Source organism: Anopheles bellator, chromosome 2 (genome assembly GCF_943735745.2).
Source record: "Anopheles bellator chromosome 2, idAnoBellAS_SP24_06.2, whole genome shotgun sequence".
Taxonomy (NCBI): Eukaryota; Metazoa; Arthropoda; class Insecta; order Diptera; family Culicidae; genus Anopheles; species Anopheles bellator.
In genome coordinates this window covers 49265634-49289664 of record NC_071286.1, presented here as the reverse complement: position 1 = coordinate 49289664, position 24031 = coordinate 49265634, and the positions used below count along the sequence as shown (strand labels likewise).

Below are 24031 nucleotides of genomic sequence, written 5' to 3'. Positions count from 1 at the left end.
TCTCTGAAATTAGAACGAACTTTCCCATATATCAACCTTGAGAAAAGCATCCACCGGATGTAGATAGATATATACATATACATATTATTTCATCTTTTGATAGTTTACCTTGTGTCATTTTTTGAAGGACCCATAAACAACAAACTCTTTTAAAAGGTGGAAGCAAGATCAGCGCAAAACCAACATTTTTGTGATCTTACTTTGCGTACCTACAAATAATATTTTGGAATTAAACTGACACTGCGTTGCAATCTTATGCAGCTATATGTTTCAATCCTGTATTTGCCACTCTAGGTTCTACCTCCCAAACCAAACAGTTACAAAAAATATTCATCGCGCGGAACCAAGTTTGTTTGCTTGCCACTGGGTGCAAAACATAGTGAGAGAAGATAAGGAATTTGGTTGTCGTATCGTTGGGCAATACCGCATACCGGGACCAATGCAAAATGCTTAAACTTTCTCTGAAACGTTTCGCCAGCGTTTTGTTCTTTCAATTGCTGTTTCTGTTCGTTGATTTAGGCATAAACAGTTTCTCGTACCTAGCTCGCGGTGGTCAAGTTGGTGTCATTTTTCTATTCATGTAAGAATTTCCGCGTTTACAATAGATTGCGTTTGCAGAAATCGAAGGAACTTACAATGCTCGGTGTTTTGTTTTGTTCGTCTTTTACAGTGCCCAGGATGTTTGCTTGATGCTATCGTTCACTGCTTTTGTTTTCAGTCTGTACTCCACCTACGTTTACCAAGCCGGAATGGCAAACTTGCTGTACGAAAAATTCCGCACCCCGCTCTTCATTAGCATGATGTACTTTTTCCTCAGCATCGCATTGCATCTTTGGCAAGTGCTAGGGCATTCCAATGCTTCTTACCAGTTTCAGTGGCCGAAGGCTCTTACTGCTCTATTTATTATACATCGGCTGTGTAAGCAAGGAATAGTAAGACACAGATTAGCTCTTGTTTAATGTCGGGCTATTGTTCTCTTTCTTCTACAGTTTCTCCGGTATATTACTATCTGTACAAAAAATCTGCATTGAAAATGAGTGACCCTCGTTTTTACGAAAATCTGGACTGGATTGCATCACAGCTGTCGATCAAGTAAACAGTAGTGTGAGAAACAACGAGCACAAGTGTTGACTAAGGACTCAGAATTCCTGTAGTTTTTGAAAAAAAAACATTATTTCATCTAGTCTCTTTTACATTTGTTCGACGGTGATCCAGTCTCTAGCTCTAGAATACTCTAGCAAAGTGAACTAAACCCCTTTAGCCGAAGCCATGCATTTTCTGCATTCCGTTTAAGTCTACTCTAGTTACAGATTAACACAAAGTGTTGTAGAATTACGCAAAGTGGATCGCGATGGAAAGTTGTTCTCTTGTGTGTAGCACATATCATACTAAAACAATATTTGAATGATAAATATGTGTATTTATTAGATTTGCTACTTACTCTTCGTTGAAATAAACTAACCCTTTACTTCATTCATATACGAGGTTCGGCCATAACGCTTTCATGGTCTTGCGCACAGAAGCTTCGTTGCGATCGCGAACGTGATCGAGTAATGAAGGTAAAAACTTACTGAACAAAGAGAAAATGTACAGCTTTTGCCAAAGCTTGTAAAGGTTATGAAACATTGCCGAGAGTTTACCGGGATGATTCCCTATCGCAAAACAAGCTCTCCGGAAGGTTAGTGACTTCAAAAAGTGACTTGAGTCTTTAAAAAATGACCAAAATAAATAAACAGCGTCGTTTAAGTATTAGGGCAGAGATCTCAAACACGCGGCCCGCGACACTGGTTTGTGCGGCCCTCGACCACGTCCGCGGAGTTTATAATTACGTTATACCAGTGAGAATAGTCAGCAATAAATAACAAGAAAATGGTTTGGCTGCCGGCACAGAAGTGACCGATACGATTTATTTCAAATCGAAACCAAATCAAAGTGCGTAAAGTTTAATGGCAAAACATTTCTTTATGTAGTGCGGCCCGCTGACTAGCTGTTGCTTTCCACTGCGGCCCATATGCTAATATGAGTTTGAGCCCTCTGTATTGAGGTCTCAAACCGTAAACGTAATCCTGCTTGAAAGTAATCCGCCACAAGTCACTCGAAGCCCAGAAATCAGCACAGCTACTTAAAAGCCTGTCGGAAGGTGGCCTGAAGCAGTGAAAAATTCGCATGGTGCGGTGTGGAGATATGGAGGAAGGAGAGTACATTGAAGGAGAAAAATGAATAATTGTCAAAAATTGCGAAATTTAAATGGTACAGTAACAGGCTGGGAACTTAATTCACCTCGTATTATGCCATTACATGCCAATAATAAAAACGTGAATGTTGTAATAACTGAAGAACAAATTGTTATTGCTTTGTAACTGTCATCCAAAGAATGATTTGTATCATTCTAGCATGTATTTGTCTATAATCAAATCAATACGGTTGTATCCTTGTCCCTCGAAAATAAAAAAACTTTCTTACGGAAGATGACGTAGACATTATTTGTAATTGTTTTTTTTATTTCCTTCAAATTCGTTCCATTCACCATAAAAAGTTTCTCTGCCTGTCGGTTTGTTACAATTTGATTCTGACATTTTGTTTTACAAAATCTTTCACCTTACTCTAAGCAAAAATAACAAAAAGTTATAAAATGGTTTCAAAATAAACGAAATTTTCAAACCGAAAGAAAAAGAAAACAATTGGGATTACACAACACATATGTAAACATTCCTTTGGCTTCACGTACTACCTTCTTCCTATTACTAACATGAGCACGAAAATATGAAGCTGAAAGTTGTTCGAAACGGCCACATTATCGAACTTAAGAGGTCCACAAATGTGAAACCTGCCGCAACCGAGAAACATGCGATAAACCGATTCTTAAAAAATTATCGAATATAAATCAATCTTCCATTGAGTTAAAAGCAAAGACAGTTTGCAATTTTTGTGCATGCGTATTGCAATATCAAATGTGACGGCGTGTTAAGGATAAGAAAACATGGGTGCAAAACAATCAATGGAAATTTGTGTTTGTTTTCTTTTTTACTATCCGCTTTTATTGCTGCTGCTGTTGCTGTTGCACTTGCGTCGGTGGGGCTAACCTGCTGATAAAACTTATGCTCCCTTGCAGCACCTTCCGGAGTATAACCGGTGTCGTCGTTCCATTGGCAAAGTTTTCCGCTACCAAACGCAGTTCATAGAACATGTTACGTGTATAGGGATTGCGCCGAGATGAATAACGTAGAACCAAAAACTGGTAGTATACCAACGGTGTCATAATACCAGCCTTACCACTGTGAAGAATGGATGAAATTTATTAACTTATTCAATGCACGAACACACATGCAGTAGATAATAATTTCGTTCCTGGACGGTACTCACAGAAACACTAATAACACCGATAATGGCATGATGATGATTTCCGAAAACGCGGCTAACCGAAGAATGTTGCGAGTTTGGAATTCTACTAACGAGATCAGTAGTCGAGCACCCCACCAAGAGTTTTGTCCAAGGGTCTATAATATGATCATAAATATGAATAAATCAGGAATTTTTGTCTATGCCAAATGTTTTGCCACAATATACTTACATCGAGGAGCGTTAAAGAGTAACTCGTAGAATGCAAAACAGAGAAAAGTATAACCGGCAAAATGATGAGCAGCATTGGATACACATACAGGAATATCAGCGAGAAGAAGAGATAATGACAGGAATCCTCCAGCAGCATTTGCTGCAAATAACTACGTGATAACTGAAACGGTGGTAGGCGTTGATGTAATCGAATCGCGCTAGTAGCCGCATTTGCCATTAGCACTTTATAATATGCATTAACAGGATTCCTACAAAAAGAAACAAAAGATCAAAATTACACATTAGTTACATGACAAAAAGTTGCAACAACGTAAATACCTGATCAATCAATTAATAAAAACTATGATACTATTCTCTAAATTCGTGGTTCATGTAGCTAAGATATAGGAATAGGAACAAGAACTTGAAAAACAAATGTATGTGACCTTGAAGTGTTCCGAAGGTCCGATTTATGTCAAACTAGCTGTTTCCGGCGCGCGTCGCTGCGCCTCATTTAATTTTTTTTTTTTTTTGATTGGGGGCGTTTCAGAAGTTGTAGAAGATAGATAGATATGCATCGTTTTGTTGGAAAATTTTTTGTCCTTTCAAAGGCAAATTAATAATACCTCTCTTGTAGAAGTCTTGGTCGTTATTGGCGAAAAACTCGAGCAATCTTTTCTCACAATTCTTTCTTGATCTCAATTTCTTATCACTCAGGAATTTGTGCAATGTGCGAAAATGTGATAATTGCTTGGTACAAGGTTCGTACTATACGGCGGTGGATGCATCAAAACTTCGCAACCAAGCTCCCGAGCTTTCTGGCGAGTCACTAAATACGTGCGGGACATTTCGTGGTCCTGATGGAATACAACATCTCTTCTGTTGGCCGATTCTGGTCGTTTCTGATGAATCGCACGTCTTGAAAACGTATGCAAAAAGTATTTACGCTCGGGTTTACGCCTCGGCCGACCAGTAAACGTTTTTACAGAAGCGCAGCAGTTTGGCATTAATCTGTAATGTCAAAAACATTACGTTACACCTCATGTAGCTCCCCAGTTAGAGTATCGACACTATAAAAAGCATGTACAATTTCCGCAGTTTAGCTTGAATTTTCGCCTTTGCCTAAGAAAAACTGTTAAATGTTCCAAATTTTCTCTTTGTTGGCGACTTCCATGTTTAACACCCTGTAACTCACAAATGAATGGAACAAAGAAAAAACAGTGGAAGCCTTTTTTTCAGTGTTAAATATCAGCTTAAAATTGAAGCTGTATGATCGATACTTCATGACATATCGATCACTACAGGCATCTACCGAGAAAATAATGGATTACATTTTCCCCAACCTTATATTTATCCGTTAAAGCATTACTTTAACTGGTCAAAGATCTGTCTGGGGAAATGCAGAAATAATTATGTTCGCATTCCAGCAGAAGGAAGCAAATGTTTTATTTCTTGTATTGCTGTTCCCAACAGAATACTGGGTTGTAACAGAATACTGGGTGGTATAAAATCGTCGAATCATTGAAAGAGGTTTAGTACAAGCCTCATTGAGCCAGCATCTCATTGAGCAGTGCAACCAATACTGTTTTGACTGAAGTATTGGGTTTAAAAACAGCTGTTTGTAAAATGGATGCCGCATTCGCTAAAAATGGAACAATGCACCAGGTTGCAAGAGCATTTTGACAATAGCAAAAATCCATCAATTTAAGTTCGAATTGTTGGAGTATCCACCGTATTCACTAGGTTTACCCGAATCCAAGCACGGCGCAACACTTTTTTATTTGGGTTTCAAAGATGTATTCGAATCTAATGTTCCAATAGAGAAAACATGCTATTCATTAGCTCAAAACATAAAAACATGAAAATTAAATTCTAAGCAAGGTATATAAGCCACATTCAGCGTGCAATAATTGCTGAGCAAATGTCTCTCTGGCGTTTCCTTGGCTAACCGCAGCCTTTGTAACCTAACGGACACCGCTTGATTGTTGTTGTTTTATTGATCGTTTTTCCGATCGATGCGATCTATGTATTTTTACAGTATTATACTATTACTACAGTATTATATATTAGTATCATTACATACAGTTTACACAAAGTTTCCAACGATTTGAAGCCCATTGAAGGAACTGTTCTAACTCGTCCTTATTACTTAGGACTTTCCCATCTTCATTCAATGGGTCCTGGATACTTCCATACTGGAAAACTGCCATAGCATTTTCATCCTTTGCGATTTTACAAAATTATTATTTATCAATATTAGGCCCGTTGCTAGCAGCATGACAACGATGAGCGTTACAGACTATTCTATCAACGAGGATGTAAATCGATATTATCTGCTTCCTAACCAATTCACGTCCTAAGCGCCTTAACAAGTTAACTGTCTCATAATGACTCATAATTCTGGTTTAAGAAGGATATATTATCTTTTCAATGATATATAATATAGTAGCTATATTACCATTTGAAGACCGTGTAAACGATCGCTTTAAAGTAATCATTAATAGTTGGTTTACAAAAGTTAATTTGAAGGCCAAAAATTATGATCGGTCACATTTAACTTATCTATTTAAAGGAAATATAACTGAAATTAAAATGTTGTTTTCCGTTTTCCTGTGCCGTAGTCCCAGTATGAAATGAAATATGAAATTTTGTGTCGAGCCCTGACTCGCCCGACAACGGTGCTTCTTCTGTCATGGATTTGTGATAGGTGGTTTACCTGTGTTTTCCTCTTCGTTTCATTATGTAACTACAAGTTGATCATTGGGTGTACTGTAATATCACGGAGGGGGTTTTACGTACGACGCACACAAGTGGCTCGCATGTGATGTAAAAGCATAAAACAGTTGAATTAACCATTACGTGTTTTTTATTTCAACAGGTGGGAGACGCGTTAGCGTTTTGATTGTGTTTGTGTTAACATGGTGTGTTAGCAATTATTCGTCACACGCATAAACAATACCCAAAATTTCCTTTTACTGAATCACTGACCACATGTTGCTTAGATTCGTACATAGTCAATACTTACCTATAAATACAGCCCCCACCACCCTCTCTTGAGAAAAAAACCACTTACCCATAGAGGAAAGGTAGTACATATCCTAGCGCAAAGTAGATGGTTAGCACACGGGACACCCATTGCGTCGTTTCCAGTTTGTTTGCAATAACATGCTGTTTGAGCGTTTCAAAACCGGTCTGCCTGGGCTGCTGTTGATCCCTCTGTTGATCACTCATCCTAGGAATATGTTTGAAAAAGGGGACATGTTTGGAAAAGTCGTGATTATTGCATAAATTTCAACATGCATTAAACAAATTACCAATCTTAGATTTACTATCTTTGCTAATGATAGGAAAAGTTTTCAAAGACCGAAGAGGTGGGCAACATTTTGCACCAGTTTTCTCAATTTCACTAACACTGTGTTGTTTCGGTTCTTAATCGTTCCATTTGGAAAGGGCTGAAACCTCGACAGTGATCGTTGCTGAAAACGTTGTGAAAGTCTCTTCCCATGTTTGATTTTATGAAATTTCCTAATGCGAACATAGTTGCGCGGTGAAATCGAACAAAAAGCAACATCGAGTATGACGTATTTCTCGCTGTTACATTCCAACGGTGCGATGATGCGATAGCAACTGGATGTTCAACGATAAAATATCAGATTTGTGTGATAAGATGAAATCTACCATCGTATTGGTATTGGTAAATGGTAAGCCAGTTTCTTAAATCTTTTTTATAACTATCATGTGCGTTCGCATAATTCCCCTGATTCGATTTTTTTATCATTTGATGGGGTAACAATAATACCTCGGAAAGGCAACCTAGCCTTCCGGGCTGCAAGAAACCATTGCCAGCAATGCTGTCAATTATGAACTTTGGGAAAAAGAGAAAGCAAAGGAGATCCATCACATTTAGCGGATACCCATTGGCTGCGTTTCTCTAAATAATGACGTGTGTTACCAAAAATCCACAATTCGTGGGGCAGGAACATTATTAACAGACTATCACCAAATCGGAAACAACGAAAGCTTCCCACTACACACACAAGCCACACATTTTTCCGCATTCTCATCGCTCAATTCTATTTACTCTTCTTTTCTGCTACTTTTTTACATACCTAGCCAATTAAAATAGCACCACTTTGAGCACTACGAAGATTTACTAATATTCCCAATTCCTGTCAACTTGGTGAAATTCTTATTCACTGCACAATGAAACGGTACCAATCAAGTCAGGCAGAATTTACTATCTTATCGTGCTGCTTAATCCAGTCTCAGCCACAATGTTCAACCTAATTCGGCTACGTCCGACAAAAGACAATGTTAGGTCGAGTGTGCTTCGACATCCTTGCATTTCTAGCGTTACCACACAAGAAACCAACGCGTTTACGTTTGACAACAGCGCGAAACGCTTCTGTCATCGAACAACCTGTGGATGTTAATGAAGAGCGTGTAAACTAAAAGCTGAATAGTCTGAATAAAAAACATAGGCAGCAGGAAAGTCAAAACTTACACTAAAACGATTGTTTTGTGATAAAAATGAACAATCGAAAATAAATACTGTAATTCAATAAAAATCGATCAAGACACCAACAACACAGTTGCAGTTAACTTGTATTTATAAACACAAGAATACCCTGCCATAGTGTAGCGTTTTCACAATTTTATCTGCCTACAGTGAACCTCTTTTACAAATGCTTTCCATTATTACATGGATTTCAAAGCGACAGATACCAGCCTACACCAGCAGGAAACATGGACGCGTGGAATTCCATCTGCCCAGGTGCCCTCGCGGCTTGCATTTTTCCGAAATGTTTTAATATTAGAAGTTCAACACAGTCGTCCTCAACATCATATCATAATGCGTTCGAAATTCAAAAACACCATTGTCAACGTAAATTTTCTAGGCACTTTATAAACAATCGGCTACCTATGAGACAACACCGGGAAAATGTTTGGGTGTGGTTCTTTTAAGCAGTAAGCAGAACGCGAAGAGTGCTGTTCCCCAAGTAATTGAAATCGTTGCTTTTTCTCAACATAGTCGTTTTTATATGGAATATTCACAGTATCGCAGTGAAGCGTTTTTGAGTACTGAAGCGTTTGTAATTAGATTATGGTTACACGTTCGTCGCTTTAAATGACAATCGGTAGAAAATCATAAGCTAATCACGTATGTTTTTAACATTCTAAACTGCACATGCAACAGCAAGGCAAGGTATTCTGAAAACAAGAGTTGGGCCTCAAATATATGTAATTCGTCGTAAATATGGATCTGGAACTCAAAAAAGTTAGTAGCATTCGTATGTGCGACACTTCAGTTTAAAGGTTGTATTGTGTAGTGCGCATGAAGGATCATTGAATAAATCCATTTTAGGCTTTTACCGAGATGCAGGTGAACAAGATTGAGTCCACGAAGAAGATTCGTTTGCTAGATATGAAGACAGATAGTCTAAAACTTTCGAAGCAACGAATCGACGTCACCAACAAACACATCTCATTGCTTACGCCTGACACGAAGGTGTACTCGTCGGTTGGCCGCATGTATGTGCTGAGCGATCTTCCTACGCTATCTGAGGAAATGAAAATCAAACTTTCGTCGTATGAGGAAATGATCTCTCAGTTCGAAAAGAATAAAGATTTTCTCATTAAAACTCTGAAGGACCAAGAGGAAAGTCTACGGGAACTGGTGCAACAAAAGAAGGCAGAAAGTGAAACCAATGGAAAATAATGCATACCAATAAACCAAGTAACAAAGTAACTATTTCATGGGTTTGCTTTATTTAACAGGCTATCCAGATCAAAATTAGCATAAGAGCAAAATTCGTTGCCAAGATTTCGTTCATGTTCGGGCCGAAATTGGCACAACTTAACAGCCAGATACTGTTGAGCCCAACTCTGCACGACTGCTCCAGAGCAAAGTACTAGTTTTCCATGGGACTTAGACATTTTTTTCACTATAAACGCTATTTTTTGTATACACTCTTCGGACAAGAATGGGGGATCGGCAATAATCAAGTCAAATGTGTGTCTAAACTCATCCAAATATTGCGGCTCAAATGCCCGATTGTAGTCATATTGACGAAAATGCTCCCCGTAAAATGCGAATCGTCCATCGTATTCAAACAACATTGCTGAAATGACAAAACGAAACATTGATCATGAATGAACAGAAGCTTAATTTCGAATACTTGCCATCCGGAACAACGATCGATATATGCTTAAATGCCGAAGGAGCCGATAAAAGAGCTACTTTGAATTTGCCTTCAGAAGTAGGTTTTTCCTTTTGTAGGTGTTCAACAACTGAAGCAAGTTTTTCTTTTGTTGATTCGTTGTACCAAAATTGGCTCAATTGCTAATGATAACAAGCAGTCAAATGAAAAATGAAAACATTGTGCTACAAGATGTTGATGCATACCCAGTTTTCCTCAAACCGTTTATTCAGTTCACTGCTTTCTGTTTCCATGCTTTCCTTTAGCTCTTTTTCTTTTAGAAATTGTTGCAATATTAGCATTGTATCCTCACGAAGCACACATGGTTCGCCATCATCAATGTTTTCTATTGCATTGGACTCTGTCGAAGCCATGCCTAAATCGAACAGGAAAACACTGCAAAATTGCTCAACCAACGCAACGTAGAAGAGCACAGTTTGGTATGTTTAGAGTTTAACTAACTTAAATTTACTTCAACAACTTACTAACTTTGTGTTCTTTTTCTCTTCTTTGGCTTCATGCACCACAAATGACACGTGAAGCTGCTGTCAAAACTTGACTCCTACATGTTATGCGAGAGGGACCTTAATATATATTCAATCGAGAACAGCAAACCAAAGAAGTGATACCCACTATTTTTTTAAATATTTTATTGTATATATACTGTTTTTGATTAACTGCCCGGGGGAAAGCATTCTTTTCCAAGCTCTGCAGCATTTCGCTCGCCAGGTTATGTGCTGTGCGTGGGGACGACCACCATTCGCCAGCGTTATCCTTGCCCTCTCGCCCACATTGTCTTCTGATTACCCGCGTTCCCAGAAATGTTGCCACAGGTGGATCGCTGCTTGAGGAAGCCGAAATTGCTTAGAAATTTGCCTGTGGAAGTCTAGGAAGCAGGCAGTAGAATAGGATGCGCTCGTAGACCTTGCCCAGTTCAGCTTACACATGACACATTGTTAAGGCGCCAGCTCCTACAGTCTCCCGGGCTGCAGGATTAGCACCAGCCTCTGCCGCTTCCACTCGCTCGGGGAGGTGCCGTCTCGAAGCGTTCTCCTTTGGAGGCTGCAAAACATGGTTGAGTACAATCGCAGCGCAACTATCTTGAATGCATTGGAGATGCCACCAGGTCCAGGGGCCTTTCGGGGGCTAAGGTCGTTGAAAATGGAAATTAGTCGGGTTGGTGCACTGGTTCCGGCTACCCCACTGGAGGCTGTCGGGCGGGAACAACTCGGCAAGCACGATCCCTGGGGTCTCCTGTCCGTCGTAGAGTCCGTCCTGGGGTCTCCTGTCCGGCGTGTGGCGCTACAGGTGGTGCGCATCTCAGCGATTTCTTCCGCCCTACAGTAGACGGCACGGCTGCCCTGACTGGATGGCACGATCTCGTCGTAGGCTCTTTCCAACAGACTCGTAACGGTGGTCACTGACTGTTCCACGCTAGCGAAGTCAAGTGGTCGCAGCTATATACAAAACACCTCCGGGTCAAACGGCTGAATCTTCCACCGACGCTACCGGCACATCCGTTGTTGCGCTGAACCAAGTGATGATGATGATGGTGATGATGCATGTAAAACGGTTCCTGGGGAGAGTTGGTTCAACATCGTGGCTTTTCTGTATCTTCCACGGCCCCGTCTTCCGTCTGATATTGAATATATCATTCTAACTCTTAATTTCCGCAATGTCAATAATGTGTTCGCAACTGCCCTTAAACAGGGTTTTCAGACAAGTAGTTCGCATAAAGAACATAGCCAAGCATACTGTATTTCGTAAACAATGTTCAGCGCCTCTTTATCATTATAATTATTATGAATATGAACGAATACGAAAAGAAAGATCAAATGTTAAAATTGGGGATGGCTGAAATGTGACACTATCAAAATCGAGTTCATTTGATCATAGAAAGGCACTCTATTAATAGTTGGCAGATCAAATACTTCAAACCAACTATTTGCACTGTTTCTCGAGAATTGAATTATAGATTATTTTGTAGATTGCGTTAGATACGCAATTTTCTACTTGTAGTTGCTCGTTTGGCATTGATGACTACAGTCCAAATCCACAGTGCTATGCAGGTCCAGGAGCAAATTAAACCAATGATCAATGCAGCGGCTGTGTTGATACGTCCCTCGCGTCGTCTATCGAACGACACGTCCAAATGAAGATAGTCCATAAAGTCTAACACCGATGAGCATGATATGCGACTTTGTATAATCGGCACTAGGCTACCATTGGCATGAATGTATTTGATAAGTTCGTAGCGTTGCTGTTTGCAGGTATTGAGAAACCCATCTAAATACATTGCGGCATGCACCAGTGTCAACACGGCCATAAGGCTACCGATAACACTTGCGGGGACCCAATAGTAAGGGTTAATGTCTTCCTCTTCCACGTCGGCTTTGGTGGTCATCACTATTATATCGCCCGATCTACGAAGATACGAAATCAACAATGGATAAGCTGTGTGTCATAACAATGCTCACCTTTGCCGCACTGTTGCGGTTCCAGGGCGTCGTCTATGGCCACCGAAAAACACACGCGACACATGAAATATACCAAAGATGAAGCAGAAAATTATGGGCAGCACCAGCCCATATGATGCCCAGTGGCAGTAGGCTACGTGACCGCCGGTAAAGTAAGTTGGAGTGGATCGGCCATGCAAAATGCAACCACAATTCCTCTCGATGCAGGTGTCCAGAACATATTGCCAATGCTGCCAGGCCACAGTTGTTGATATGCAACATATGAAAGACAACGTTGCAATAAGCGGGTACAAATATGCAAGCTGTTTTTCACTTTTATGCTGATTCATTTTTCCACACACTTTGTAAAAAGTTCCAAGAAACACTCAACTTTAAGATCTGACTAATTCATTAATAGTTTGAAGCGGTCGTTGAAGGAACACAAAAATGGGTGTGTTTAGTAATTAGCTCGCAACATGCGCAATACTCTACGTCCTGGTGTTGGTTGCGCGCCGCACTCAGGCAATACTAATTAATCTGGACGCCGTAACTGACGCCTATCAATGAACGTGTTCATCAACAAATTCATGCCTTAAGCCTCTGAAAATACTGTTGTATGTGTGCCTCAGAATATCTTTTTTAATGCGGAACACAGTTATACAATAGGATTAATTGGATGAAGAGGGATTTTCTTTTTCGCTTATATTAATTTATTACTTGACCTGAACGATTCCAAAATTTGGTTCAACCAAAACCACAAAACATAATTGAAAAAAGGAAAATGATAATAGCCGCCTAGTGATAATTATTTAAGCTAACAACTATCCTAATCTTGTTTGATGAATGGTCATGCGGTTGTGAATAGTTTCCCCGCAAACTATCCATACTAGTTGATAGATAGAAAATTGATTATTAACTTGCTTACGTTTTATTCAGACAAACGTAAACGTTTCATCAACATTTTACAACTTTTCCTATTGCTACGCTTGCGTTTACAGTTTACAGCCTCGAATAAGAAAAGTTTAGTTGAATGCTCGTATATTTGTGTAAAGCGCCCCCGTTGAACACATTCGCAATCTCCATAGTCTAGAAAAGTTTCAATTAGTTGGATAACCGTTCTAATGGCTGTTGTTAGTTCCGTTACGACTTAACCTCAAACACGTTTTTATCTATTGTTTTCCCTTAAAGGTATTGCGACTTCAAGTCATTTAGCTTTTTCGAGCCACCGCTTGTTGCACTCCAAAGGACGTATAACGAAGTAAGTGCCAATCCAATACCGCCGCCTAGGGCGCACTTCCGCAGACCGGCTGACGATTTGTATAACAGACCGGTAGCTCCTCCTGCCACAACTGTGTTGATGTCGTCATCCTCACCGCGTGTCCATTGCAATAGGACACCGAATGCCGAGTACATAACGGCAATTGTGCCTAGTGTGTTTGCAGTTGCAGCACCTTGCTTCATTACGTGGTTCAACAATCTGAAAACAGTAAAAATGGCCGTAAATTGTTTAAGGACTGAAACAAACTGTCCGGGTTCTTTCGATGAAACTCACTGTGTTCGTCGTAGCTTCCCAGTTTGATTTGCCAGTTTTGTTGAACTGAACCCATTGTACAATCCGCCCACACCACCGATACATGCACCAGCCATTGCTGAGGAGCCGATCTGCGAAAAGGCGAGTTCAAATCGGCCGCGTTGTTTTGAAGCACCCTCAGGAAAGATGAATTCTGGTTGAGCTTGCAGGTATCGTGAATCATAGTTTAAATACGGTGACAATGGCCGCACTTGTGAGCTTGTAGAGATTCCTGCAATATTAGTAACAAAACCAATAAGATCCATGCATGTTGCGTAATTTCCACTTCCTGGCGACTAAAGGTACCGGAAGAATGCGCCGAACCAAAGGATAATGGTTTACTGAGGTAATCGTCACCCATTTTGCTGTGTCGTAAGAATAGTATGAAGCCTAAAGCTTTCTGCAAATAAAAACTGGAATGTTGTATTTACGATACAAAAGTCGTGATAGGTATGATACAAAAGATTAAGAATAAATGAACAACACTTACATCTTTTTCTAGAATGTTTCACTAATGCTGTCAAAAGAAAATCAACTCGCATAGAGAACCTAAACCTAACCGCTAACTTATACAGGGAGAACTACTATAACGTAGCACTAAGTGTATCTGCCGAGCTACACGATGCGCAAAACAATTATCTGGCATTTCAGATAAATGCCAAACTGCTGCGATTTATTCAAAACGTTTATGTTTTGGCCGAGGCGTAAACAGTTTGGGATTATAAATAAATTTTACGCTAGTTATTACGCTTCGTGTGGCCTCCCAGTTGTGTTTCTGTCCCTTCTGTCTTTTTCCACGTGTTTAATTGCCACTGCCACACGAAGCGTAAAGGATCTGACGTTTTCACACTCCGAATTACGGCTCGTGTAGCCGCACAGTGTCACCTCATGTTATGGTTCATTCAATGCTCTGATAATCATTGTTTTCAGATTTCATATAATAAACAACGAACGTATTTTGTTATTTACAACCTTTTCCATATACTTATTAAAACTGAGTTCAATTAACTCGAACCCACGCGGACGAAAATATTGACAGTTACAGCCATTTATTTACATCTCAAGTCGCTTTGCAGTAAAGAGCGCTGGCTTTAACAGTGCTGCTCAAGTGTAAGGTCAAGAATAGCGCATAGCGGTAACGTTATAATATGTATTTATTGTTCTAATTGTGTTAGTGTAAAAGGGATTGTTTATAAAATCATTCTTTCAATTTATGCATTACATCGTAGATTTCACAACAGCGACAGGAAAGAAAAACCCGTAAATCAAAACATTCAGAGAAGATCGCTGTGGGCCAGTATCAAGAGAACCATGGATGCTTCGGCACGCAAGAAGCGTTATCAGGAGCTGATAGATCAAGGACACGATCTCGGTGTGTAAATTCAATGGTAACTGCACTAGCAGTAATTATATTCCCACATTCTACTATGTATCCAACAGCACTGAGAACGCAAATCGACAATGCTGTCGACATTTTCCAAGGCGTTTCGTCCATCCTCATGCAAACAAACAAAGTCATGATGCATGGAATAAAATCTGACACTGTGGAAAATGCAACGGAAGTTTGCATCAACGTACAGATTGTGAAAATGAGCCATGATCTGGTAGGAGCAGCGCTGCAAAGGAGTGAAAACTCTCAATTCTGCGACGAGGAACTGACAACCGCGATCGTAATCTTTACACTGAATATTTCGAACCATAAAAAACTGCGATCTAAACTGTTTTATTTTTCAGATGACATTGGTTGGGAATGCGGAAGGCCAGAAAGGATGGGATGCGTTCGGCAAAGCTGGAATAACTGCTTTTCGTATGTCGAAACACTCGCCATGCCTTTACGGAACTTTTGAACACCTTCCTCCCGCACCGGTGGAAAAACCAGTGAAAGAGCGCCGTCGAAGACAACGACAAGAACTAGGTGAAGTTCGTAAACCGGAAATAGTAAAAAGATTAAATCAAGAGGAAGCCGATGCACGCAAATTGCAAGACGTTATGGAGCAATTGAAATCGGTAAGATATTACGTGATCTACTTCGTACCGTGTACCAGGTGTATAAGTTAAAGTTGTCCGGTTTTAAGTTGAACACACTCAAAGCATTTTATTCGCAATAGCTGTTCCCGGCGTGCGTCATTTCTCATTTCATCTCATTTCATCAGCCTTTTATCCTCATTTCTCAATGATCCAGCGAACTAGTGACATATGAAACCCTTCGCACTTCCCGCATGCCAATCCCTAGATGTATGCCAAAACTCACCACAGCTTAATTTGGCTCGAATTGCTTGAAAACTATCAGAGTTTTGCTGCAAGTTACCCAGATTATGTATTAGAACCCTCTTGGTAAAGAGTGGAGGGGTTTCAGACATTCACCAGAACATTTTCCCTTCCAAAAACTCCGACTATGATTAAAATGGTTGGTTAAATGGCTCCCACTATGGTAAAATGGAATGGTTAAAATCGTTTCTCCGTTATAACCTGGAATATCATGAGGCGAAGCAGTAATATTGCTCTTTTTATTGCACATTATTCTTTAGATCTGTCAAGAAAGAGGTACATCGGTCCCATATTTTGAACTTATTACGGATCCTACGGATTATATGAGCACAGTTGACACTGCATTTCGAATGTCTTTTCTCATCCGCGATGGAGCCGTTGTGCTGGAAATGGTGAACGGTATCCTGTGCGCCCGACCTACCAGCGAAGGAGAAAAACGTAGTTCGAACGACGATAATGTTCAGGCCATATTGTCTTTTAACTGCGCTCAGTGGAAGGTAAAATGTTTATAAGCAGTATTGTCTTGTTGTTGTTGTTAGTAATTGTTAGTAATTGTTGTTATTCATGGTTTTAGGACTCTATCAAACGATTCCGTTTGCAAAGACCACTTTTATCTGTCGACCGAGAAATTGCGGAAAGAAGTCAACAATAGCATATCTGGCATAACATACATAAAAAAAACACGGAAACTGAAATACAACCATACAAATTTTCATATTTTGAACCAAATAAAAGCATGTTTCTCAAGATATACAATAAAATCTAAATAATCACTAACTTACTGTTTGGTTGTGAGACTGTGTGAATATTCAAATAGTGTAAAAAAATAGATGGTTGCTTTACGCTTGGTGAAATTTTTGTCATCATATCACATTGGAAAACTAAAACTCATGTCAACAATTTTTGGAAATTTTAAAATCTTGTATATTCCATGGTAATGCACCGAGTCCACCCGTCGACTAAGGTGATATTAAAACGATTGATATCTGGCTATGAATTCATTAAGGCATTCGCCTTTACTAAGCAGTATTAGGAGCATTGCAGTTTTCCATCATATCGGTGTGGACAGAATGTGGTTCTGAATTTACCCTCATGTAGTGCACAACAAAGAAAATCATAAATAATGTCAACGCATTGAATAGTATTCTTTAGTTTTTCAACTGAAGTCCTCCCTTCTTCGCTTTAGTTACCCATTTTATTTATTTACATAACATTGCACATTCGTTCCGTTTCTTCGGTGATAACAGCCGAGTTTATGAAACGATTTTCGGTTGTAGGTTTTCCTCGCGCTATCTTTTGTACATTTGCCACTTCCAAATCTGAAACGGATCGCGTGAAAGGGTTTGCAGGTGTGTATGATGGGCTGTCTCCGACGGTGCGATTCTTTCCACCAATTACCTCGCCGACATTACTATTGCCAGTAGCCTCAATCACAGACGAACCGGAATTCATTCTTCTAACTGTTCCATTACTGATGCTCTTTTCGAGTTCCTTCGCTAAATGGTGGTCCTTTATTAGTGCTGTTCCGCCGCTAACTGCCGCACTCACGCTGCTGCTCCCGGCCGTATCCTGTAGTGTACGTTGGGCATGCATAGGAATGGTCGCCAGTGTCGAAAGTACCGGACCTGTATGCATTAGCGATGGTATCGCTTCTTGCTGTATTACAAATTTATCCAACATTGCCAGTTGCTGCTGAAGAGCTATCATAAACGGGCGATACGCAAGACACTCGTTAAAACTCCAGCGCGTCATGTCCTTTAATCCATTCCGAAGTTGACGGCAGACGACGAGCGATTTGGAACGGATTGCAGCGTTTGTGATGCGACCGACGGAAGCCACGTCGAGAAGAAGGACAGAAAGGAGAAGAGCGAACTCGTAGCAGTGTGCTTCCGTAAAGATCTGAAGCAGGTAGCGCATTCGAATTTCAAGCTTGTGTTGTTTCCGGCGATTTGTTTTTGTTTGTTTAGAAATGTTCTTTTCCATCGCCCGACTAAAAGTAGCCTCCCCTGGTGTGAAGCTTCTGCGACCGCCAGCATCACTACAACCGGTCAGTACATCGTCAGGCCATTGGGGTTGAGCGGTTTCGGAAAGGACACTCGTGGCATCACTCAGTGGCATAAGATTCGCCTCCATTACCTCAATAGGTGCGATACCAGCTTCTTCAATTGCTATATCTTTTTCTTGAACGTGTTGTTGTTGCAGCAATCTCAATGATTGATGCTTTCCATTGCCTTTCCTAGACGTTTGTTGACACTCAGTTAGTCCGCTCACGATCACATTAAGCGGTCTTACAAACGGCAAGCTATTGTAACCTGAATCGACGGTCCCGCTTGTGGCCAACTCAAAGAGTGGAGACTTGATGGATTGGTTTAAAGTTGGCGATGGTGACGGTTCCGAGTGTGTGATTTGCCGCGCTCCGATGACATTGGAGAGAAGCGATAGGTCGAGACAAGGTTTTGGCCAATCTAGCTCATCATGTAGCGTCTTGAGGGCTGAAACAAAATCTTCGATGCGAGCCGCACGATCTTTTTCGCGATTCAGCCAGCCAACCAAGTGAAAGTCGAGCGTTGCGCTCATGTAGCCAAGATCTTCGAGCTTGCGTAGTTGCAAAAATCGTCGGGCATAGCGCTGCAGAACCACATCGATAAAAAACTCTTCCGTACTTGATGAATCGCTATAGGTAAGTGGAAAAGAAAATTTTAAACATAAAATGAATATACAGTAAAATAAGCTTATTGAAAATTACACCTTGCACTCAGTGCAATAAATTTTAGTGGTCTTTGTAACGGTTAAGCGAAGAGTTTGCTTTGAATTTTGTTTTAAGCGGCTTTTTCAACATGTTTCGAATCAACTAGAAAGAAAAGAAAACGATCAAAAACAGCGCCAAAGCCTATCCGATTAGTGGTTATAAAAATTGTATTTTTCTTCGGGTGTAACTATGAAGGCGACAACATAAAAGTTGATGATTAAGGTACATTTGGTATTTCTTTCCTATTTCTTAAAAAAATGATAGATGGTTTGTAAGGTACATTTTGCTTTCGCTTTTTTACATTTAATATAAAAAACTATTGCTTACCGTTCAATCTGCGTATTTGGCACACTTTTCTTCCTTCGCTGAACTTGCCGGTCGAAAGGATACACATCGTTTGTGCCGGTGCCTCCGCCAACTGTCTGCTGTACCATCGCTGTTCCCACAGGGCCGTTGAACATAAGGTTCTTCTCTTTGTTTACCACAGTCGCTGCTCCGTCATTAGCTTTCGGATACGGTATGGTGGTAGAGAAGCTACGGCCCCTCGTCATACTGCTTCCCAGAATGAGACTTAAATCTTCTGCATTCGGTGCTGGTGGTCCAGCGCCTATCAATCCACCACCAATCTTGTTTCCAAAAATGTAAGATGAACGAGGCGATTCAACATCGTTCGGATCGATTGCACGTAAAAATCGTACCAAATCCTTTGCAAGCGCCCAATCACGCTGTTCTAGAGCCGTATCTAGCAGTAATGTCGCATACTGTCTGCTTATGGACGATGGTTCGAGGTTTTGTAGTATGATCAGATAACTTGCCGCCGTCTGCAGCTGACGATCGACCATACACTTCTGAAACAATTCCTTCGGCTTGCCAGCACTAGAGAAGAGATACGGCCACAGAGCTATCTCCGTCTTGCGAGCACACTGTACAACGGTTTGTAGATAGACCGGAAATTCATGGATGAACTCTAACACCGATGGTAGTAGTGCATCTGGAATTGGCTCTTTGCTTGTCGCTTCTTCCTCAAGCACCTCGTGCAATAAGAGCTCAAGAGAATGTGGAAAGTATGGAAGATCCGTGCAACAACGTGCGATTTCCCATGCATTGTATCCGAGATTGCGGCGAATTAGCTGCCGCAGGATTTGATGCAAATACACTTGGCTCTAGAAATAAACAAAACCAATGTATAATTTGTAAATATTAACGCCAAATACTCTTTATCAGCATTCCAAAAGCAAATAATAATTGACATGTTAATTGTTGAATTGTTAATTTAACAAGTTAATTGTTAATTTCAAAAGTTGTAAAAATGAGGGCTAACAAAACTTTGTTAAAACTATAATTATCACTAAAAAATTCGCTTGTCTAAGGTAATCAAGCAAAAACTCACCGTTCTTTTAAGTGCATTATACGGAAGAGAAAAGTAAACCGTTGGATCGCTAGTGTACAGCAGTGTGTCATTTTCTGCGCCCAAAATGATGGCGTCTTCGAAAAGTATGACGAGCGGATAAATCTTCAGAGTGAACGAAAGCATGATGCGCTTGCTCATGAACGTGTGTCGAAGGCTTCGCGAACCAGTTTCTCCGCTACGGGGAAACACTGGTAACCAAACACGCATTCCGTAACCCCCACAATACAACCAGAGAGATTCCTTTATATGTGTTTTGTTGGACTCCGACACCCAGATGCACTCGACCGATGATGCAAGGCAAGTCGACGTTAATTGACTAATACCGGTGTTGGTGTTGCTGGTCGAACTGCCATCGCCGGATCTGGTGCTACCGTTGTGGTGATGTTGTTGGTCGGTCTGTACCATTAGCACACGCCCGGAAACATTCATAATAAGCGTTTCCGAGAGCGAGGCCTCATAGCTACTCGTCGATGGACGGGAACCACCGACGCTCTCATTTTTTAAGCTGGTCATTAGTACTGATATCACACAAGCGGGGTGAATGCAAACGTTTTTGATGTCGTAGATATGCATCTTGATTAACTCGACCCGATGCTGAACGCCACCGCTATCGTTGCCATCACCAGTATACTGAAGTGCGAATATAGAAAGGTGCCCATCGGAAGTGAAAACAACCTGAAATATAATAACGTGGAAATGAAATACCGACAACCTGCCCTTTGCTTTCTCTTTTGCTACCCTTTTTCTACTTACAAGCTGGTCTCGAAAAATATTTATTAACATAACAGGACTAGCGCTTTTCGTTATAACAGCAAAACGGTTATCCAATTTGCAGTCCTTGGAATAGATGCGAAGCTCGTCGTGGAAACCTATCAAGGAATAACAGCCTGTAATTCAAACGATAGGTTAATGGTAGTAATTGCTAGATCGTTGGGCCACTGAAATTGGTATTACTGCTCACCCATTATGACGAAATCTTTCCACCATAGCAAACCACCCGTAATAACAAAATCTTTCTCCTGTGTTTCATTACCGAACAGTTTCCACTTGCGAGTGTTGAAAGCATACAATGCAACACCGGTGCGGCCTGCGACGGCCACGTTGGTGCCGGAACAGTCGATGGCACTGTACTGTAACAAGAGACCAAACAAAACAAGATAACATAACAGCCAAAGTGAAGAAAAAAACCAACGAGAATCTCTTGGTGCTTACACGAATGGGCCAATTTGAAGAAATGTAAGCAGTAGGTAGATTCAGCACAACCCAGTGTTTGCTTTCCGAGAGAACACTGTTGAACTTGATATAGTTATCACTTCCCACCTCTGCCGAAGTAGGGATGTCTTCGGTCGTCACGCAGGAAATATCTGTAATTTAAAAAGTTAAATGAGTGAAAAATCTTTCATCCGCTTCGCTGCATCATCCAACATCTTATGCGGCACGACAACAGCCGACCACTCGCAGCTAACAACCGAGACAATGTGCAACAGAGAAACCTTCTATTGCTTTCTGTAACGATGTGTTTTGTACGGGCGGGGTTGTTAGCCTATGACACTGGTCTCGGCAATCGAACACATGGCCAGCTGCGTGACCACTGGTCTCGGGAATGGAACTTATGACCAGCAACGTGACAACGACGATAGTTACCGACTTTCTATTAACGAAGACATCATCCAACATACCTTTGTTCAATTCATCGTTTTTACCCAAGTTTGAAGACTCACGTTCATTGTGGATGTCGTAGGGTGATTTGTTACAAGGATAAATATTCTGCAACACATCGCCGTGGTTGATGTATAGCTTATCGTCCCCTTGCAGAAGCAGGAATGAATTATTGCTCTATAATACAAAACATCAGATAGTCTCACACAGAAAGCACTGTACCAAAATATGATTCATCAATAACGATGTCATACCATGCACGGGTTAATAGTTAGAATACTTTTGACAAAGTCTAACTGCATCAACACAGTCGTATGAGTGTTGCTTTCATTGCTTGCATTGGCTATTGTTTTCGTAGTTTTCACTATATTATGTTCTTCTACACTCTTCTGACGCACCATCAGAAGTTGGTATCCTTCCGTTGACCAGTCCTGAAACAGAAAAGACCATTACGATAAAAATGTTGCAAATTGTTGTAATTCCTTTACAATTCTTACCATGCTGACCACGTTAAAGGGATCATTTTTAGCTAAATCCACATGCAACCCATAATCCCATGCCAGTGAACAAAGTAGCAGCGACCCAAATGTGCTCCACAATGATATGCCCCCGTTTGTCCATGCGACTACGATGGCACAACCATCGGGGGTCCAGCGTAAGTCACGCACGGAACCGGGTGAACCGGGAAAATCCTTTGCACTGAGTGATAACCTGTGCGACAGTTCCAGGCCGCCGGTTACATCATCGACTACGTACATATTAGTCTGAGAATTCTTACGACCGTATGCTATTAAACGGTACTTGTGGTTGATGACGGTGCATGTTGCATCGTCAACGTTTTGGCACCAGATTCCTTGTACTTGCTACCGGATAATCCACGAAACCGAAACAGAGATCTTTAACAGCTCGTGACAGCTTCAGTATGCTTTTCTACTTACGTTGGGGTCAAACTTTGTGTTGTTTGCGGTGAGAAATGCTGCTCGTCCGTCGTTCAATGTGATGGCAAAACCGCATAACAATGGAGAGTAGTCAATTGAGACCACGAATACGTTTGATTCTAGAATAGGGACGGCTAAAACAATACACAATTTCAATTTGATTTGGTATAACGGTGCAAGAAGGAAAATACTAACCGTAACTGACTTGCTGGTTAATACTAAATGGGATTCGTTTTAGATCAAGTGCGTAGTCGCGTTCCTCTATGCCCTCCCAGTTCAAGCGAACCACGCGTCCTTCCTGTGTTGCTATCATAATTTGAGTTACATTTATGCAAGAAACGCAGCAAATTGGGACGTAAAGACAAACGCGGTAAGTCTGTAAATAAAAGAGGACAAAAGAAGGTTAGTACAACTCTAGGTAGACTGTCAGGCAGACTATTGTTTACTTACTAACGACAGTTTCAAACAGGGAATGATCTCCTTGAGAAATAACTCGGCACTGTCTCGTCGAAGATTGGTGAATGGTGAATCATTTTGATTATAGACACCCTTCGGAGTATCGTTCACAATCAGAGTGTACATGAACAAAGTGCCGCCCTGGGAAGTACCCCCAGTAACCACCAAAAGCATGCTTGAATCGGGTTTCCATTCGACGTTGCTGTTGGTGCCGTATTTTGCTATACACTTTGAATTCCTGCTTCTGTTCGTAATCGGAACACAGGGCTGCGAAAACGAAAAAAACAGAACTGAATGTGTGACACGCTACCGTAGACTAAAAGGGCAGTAACAAACCTTGGAATACCAAATGGCAACAGCGTCGTCTGCCAGAACAGCGAATAATATTTTCACACGATCACATACCACTTTCCGGATGATTCCATGCGGTTCACTATTTAGCACCCGTGGCCACCCGATTGAGAAGTACATTTTACGAGTAAGTCGATACTGACTAACACCGAAAAGGCAATCAATCCCTGGTTCTCGCTCCTAATTCCGATGACAAGGACGATGGTAAACAACGTGCTTCGAAGCGGCATCAAATGACCATCTTACTGATATTATGTCGTATAGGAGTTTATAAAAATTACGATTTGCATTTACTTCGATGATCGGGACCATATCCGACGGAAAGAAAAATTGAAACTGACAACAACACAATACCAGGGTTGTAGCCAACATCTTGAAAATCAACCTAGGGGGTAGCAGTCACTGTGAATAACTTATTTTT

At 40.9% G+C, this 24031-nt stretch overlaps 8 protein-coding genes across 10 annotated transcripts; 3 read left to right on the top strand and 5 right to left on the bottom strand.

Annotated features, from left to right (window-relative positions):
- Positions 1 to 141: 141 nt before the first annotated feature.
- On the top strand, positions 142 to 2436 carry LOC131212834 (transmembrane protein 138). The gene is made up of 3 exons (XM_058206876.1): positions 142 to 580; positions 671 to 918; positions 990 to 2436. Exons 1-3 carry the CDS (start codon positions 447 to 449, stop codon positions 1094 to 1096), a joined length of 489 nt encoding a protein of 162 aa, XP_058062859.1. The 5' UTR covers positions 142 to 446; the 3' UTR covers positions 1097 to 2436.
- LOC131212833 (Krueppel homolog 2) lies at positions 2367 to 7946 on the bottom strand. The gene is made up of 5 exons (XM_058206875.1): positions 7662 to 7946; positions 6626 to 6784; positions 3572 to 3821; positions 3364 to 3497; positions 2367 to 3275 (listed from the first exon to the last, which is right to left on the bottom strand). The coding sequence occupies exons 2-5, from the start codon at positions 6781 to 6783 to the stop codon at positions 3038 to 3040; spliced, it is 780 nt and encodes a 259-aa protein (XP_058062858.1). The 5' UTR covers position 6784; positions 7662 to 7946; the 3' UTR covers positions 2367 to 3037.
- A 741-nt stretch (positions 7947 to 8687) lies between these two features.
- On the top strand, positions 8688 to 9285 carry LOC131209419 (prefoldin subunit 1). Its single transcript, XM_058202487.1, has 2 exons — positions 8688 to 8830; positions 8918 to 9285. The coding sequence occupies exons 1-2, from the start codon at positions 8810 to 8812 to the stop codon at positions 9269 to 9271; spliced, it is 375 nt and encodes a 124-aa protein (XP_058058470.1). The 5' UTR covers positions 8688 to 8809; the 3' UTR covers positions 9272 to 9285.
- Positions 9286 to 9306: 21 nt separating this feature from the next.
- Positions 9307 to 10229, bottom strand: LOC131207645 (protein-lysine N-methyltransferase CG9154). The gene is made up of 3 exons (XM_058200268.1): positions 9959 to 10229; positions 9736 to 9895; positions 9307 to 9674 (listed from the first exon to the last, which is right to left on the bottom strand). Exons 1-3 carry the CDS (start codon positions 10124 to 10126, stop codon positions 9307 to 9309), a joined length of 696 nt encoding a protein of 231 aa, XP_058056251.1. The 5' UTR covers positions 10127 to 10229.
- A 171-nt stretch (positions 10230 to 10400) lies between these two features.
- Positions 10401 to 12714, bottom strand: LOC131209374 (uncharacterized). The gene is made up of 2 exons (XM_058202431.1): positions 12230 to 12714; positions 10401 to 12175 (listed from the first exon to the last, which is right to left on the bottom strand). The coding sequence occupies exons 1-2, from the start codon at positions 12556 to 12558 to the stop codon at positions 11746 to 11748; spliced, it is 759 nt and encodes a 252-aa protein (XP_058058414.1). The 5' UTR covers positions 12559 to 12714; the 3' UTR covers positions 10401 to 11745.
- Positions 12715 to 12901: 187 nt separating this feature from the next.
- LOC131209361 (mitochondrial import inner membrane translocase subunit Tim23) lies at positions 12902 to 14316 on the bottom strand. 2 transcript variants are annotated; one of them, XM_058202416.1, is made up of 4 exons: positions 14269 to 14316; positions 14085 to 14178; positions 13761 to 14010; positions 12902 to 13685 (listed from the first exon to the last, which is right to left on the bottom strand). In XM_058202416.1, the coding sequence occupies exons 2-4, from the start codon at positions 14137 to 14139 to the stop codon at positions 13391 to 13393; spliced, it is 600 nt and encodes a 199-aa protein (XP_058058399.1). In that variant the 5' UTR covers positions 14140 to 14178; positions 14269 to 14316; the 3' UTR covers positions 12902 to 13390. The 2 variants fall into 2 exon arrangements, with proteins under 2 accessions (XP_058058399.1, XP_058058398.1); XM_058202415.1 differs by having other exon boundaries at positions 14085 to 14191; positions 14269 to 14308.
- Positions 14317 to 14721: 405 nt separating this feature from the next.
- LOC131210816 (EP300-interacting inhibitor of differentiation 3) lies at positions 14722 to 16788 on the top strand. The gene is made up of 6 exons (XM_058204109.1): positions 14722 to 14928; positions 15008 to 15150; positions 15219 to 15448; positions 15513 to 15785; positions 16307 to 16543; positions 16621 to 16788. The coding sequence occupies exons 2-6, from the start codon at positions 15090 to 15092 to the stop codon at positions 16696 to 16698; spliced, it is 879 nt and encodes a 292-aa protein (XP_058060092.1). The 5' UTR covers positions 14722 to 14928; positions 15008 to 15089; the 3' UTR covers positions 16699 to 16788.
- A 204-nt stretch (positions 16789 to 16992) lies between these two features.
- On the bottom strand, positions 16993 to 23730 carry LOC131208397 (guanine nucleotide exchange factor subunit Rich). Of its 2 annotated transcripts, XM_058201134.1 has the most exons (14): positions 23596 to 23730; positions 23254 to 23526; positions 22999 to 23179; positions 22804 to 22937; positions 22363 to 22728; positions 22120 to 22296; positions 21886 to 22042; positions 21419 to 21570; positions 21168 to 21336; positions 20960 to 21093; positions 20186 to 20881; positions 19123 to 19958; positions 17445 to 18720; positions 16993 to 17365 (listed from the first exon to the last, which is right to left on the bottom strand). In XM_058201134.1, the coding sequence occupies exons 1-14, from the start codon at positions 23728 to 23730 to the stop codon at positions 17336 to 17338; spliced, it is 4716 nt and encodes a 1571-aa protein (XP_058057117.1). In that variant the 3' UTR covers positions 16993 to 17335. The 2 variants fall into 2 exon arrangements, with proteins under 2 accessions (XP_058057117.1, XP_058057118.1); XM_058201135.1 differs by lacking the exons at positions 22999 to 23179; positions 23254 to 23526; positions 23596 to 23730 and having other exon boundaries at positions 16993 to 18720; positions 22363 to 22761; positions 22804 to 22868.
- Between the last annotated feature and the right edge of the window lie 301 nt (positions 23731 to 24031).

What these genes read in the sequence shown, in the direction of transcription:
- LOC131208397 (XM_058201134.1), bottom strand. Translation starts at nt 23,730, where the DNA reads ATGTACTTCTCAATCGGGTGGCCACGGGTGCTAAATAGTGAACCGCAT. An exon ending in CCTTTAACGTGGTCAGCATG is followed by an intron (nt 22,297 to 22,362) that starts GTAAGAATTGTA and finishes TTTCTGTTTCAG; the next exon opens with GACTGGTCAACGGAAGGATA. An exon ending in ATATTTTTCGAGACCAGCTT is followed by an intron (nt 20,882 to 20,959) that starts GTAAGTAGAAAA and finishes ATTATATTTCAG; the next exon opens with GTTGTTTTCACTTCCGATGG.
- LOC131209374 (XM_058202431.1), bottom strand. Translation starts at nt 12,558, where the DNA reads ATGAATCAGCATAAAAGTGAAAAACAGCTTGCATATTTGTACCCGCTT. An exon ending in ACCGCAACAGTGCGGCAAAG is followed by an intron (nt 12,176 to 12,229) that starts GTGAGCATTGTT and finishes GTATCTTCGTAG; the next exon opens with ATCGGGCGATATAATAGTGA.
- LOC131210816 (XM_058204109.1), top strand. Translation starts at nt 15,090, where the DNA reads ATGGATGCTTCGGCACGCAAGAAGCGTTATCAGGAGCTGATAGATCAA. An exon ending in TTATGGAGCAATTGAAATCG is followed by an intron (nt 15,786 to 16,306) that starts GTAAGATATTAC and finishes ATTATTCTTTAG; the next exon opens with ATCTGTCAAGAAAGAGGTAC. An exon ending in TTAACTGCGCTCAGTGGAAG is followed by an intron (nt 16,544 to 16,620) that starts GTAAAATGTTTA and finishes TCATGGTTTTAG; the next exon opens with GACTCTATCAAACGATTCCG.
- LOC131209419 (XM_058202487.1), top strand. Translation starts at nt 8,810, where the DNA reads ATGGATCTGGAACTCAAAAAA. An exon ending in TGGATCTGGAACTCAAAAAA is followed by an intron (nt 8,831 to 8,917) that starts GTTAGTAGCATT and finishes AATCCATTTTAG; the next exon opens with GCTTTTACCGAGATGCAGGT.
- LOC131212833 (XM_058206875.1), bottom strand. Translation starts at nt 6,783, where the DNA reads ATGAGTGATCAACAGAGGGATCAACAGCAGCCCAGGCAGACCGGTTTT. An exon ending in ACTCTTTAACGCTCCTCGAT is followed by an intron (nt 3,498 to 3,571) that starts GTAAGTATATTG and finishes ATCATATTATAG; the next exon opens with ACCCTTGGACAAAACTCTTG. An exon ending in TCGGTGTTATTAGTGTTTCT is followed by an intron (nt 3,276 to 3,363) that starts GTGAGTACCGTC and finishes CATTCTTCACAG; the next exon opens with TGGTAAGGCTGGTATTATGA.
- LOC131207645 (XM_058200268.1), bottom strand. Translation starts at nt 10,126, where the DNA reads ATGGCTTCGACAGAGTCCAATGCAATAGAAAACATTGATGATGGCGAA. An exon ending in AACGGTTTGAGGAAAACTGG is followed by an intron (nt 9,896 to 9,958) that starts GTATGCATCAAC and finishes TGTTATCATTAG; the next exon opens with CAATTGAGCCAATTTTGGTA. An exon ending in ATCGATCGTTGTTCCGGATG is followed by an intron (nt 9,675 to 9,735) that starts GCAAGTATTCGA and finishes TTGTCATTTCAG; the next exon opens with CAATGTTGTTTGAATACGAT.
- LOC131209361 (XM_058202416.1), bottom strand. Translation starts at nt 14,139, where the DNA reads ATGGGTGACGATTACCTCAGTAAACCATTATCCTTTGGTTCGGCGCAT. An exon ending in TGGTTCGGCGCATTCTTCCG is followed by an intron (nt 14,011 to 14,084) that starts GTACCTTTAGTC and finishes CTAATATTGCAG; the next exon opens with GAATCTCTACAAGCTCACAA. An exon ending in GGGAAGCTACGACGAACACA is followed by an intron (nt 13,686 to 13,760) that starts GTGAGTTTCATC and finishes TACTGTTTTCAG; the next exon opens with ATTGTTGAACCACGTAATGA.
- LOC131212834 (XM_058206876.1), top strand. Translation starts at nt 447, where the DNA reads ATGCTTAAACTTTCTCTGAAACGTTTCGCCAGCGTTTTGTTCTTTCAA. An exon ending in GGTGTCATTTTTCTATTCAT is followed by an intron (nt 581 to 670) that starts GTAAGAATTTCC and finishes CGTCTTTTACAG; the next exon opens with TGCCCAGGATGTTTGCTTGA. An exon ending in ATTTATTATACATCGGCTGT is followed by an intron (nt 919 to 989) that starts GTAAGCAAGGAA and finishes TTTCTTCTACAG; the next exon opens with TTTCTCCGGTATATTACTAT.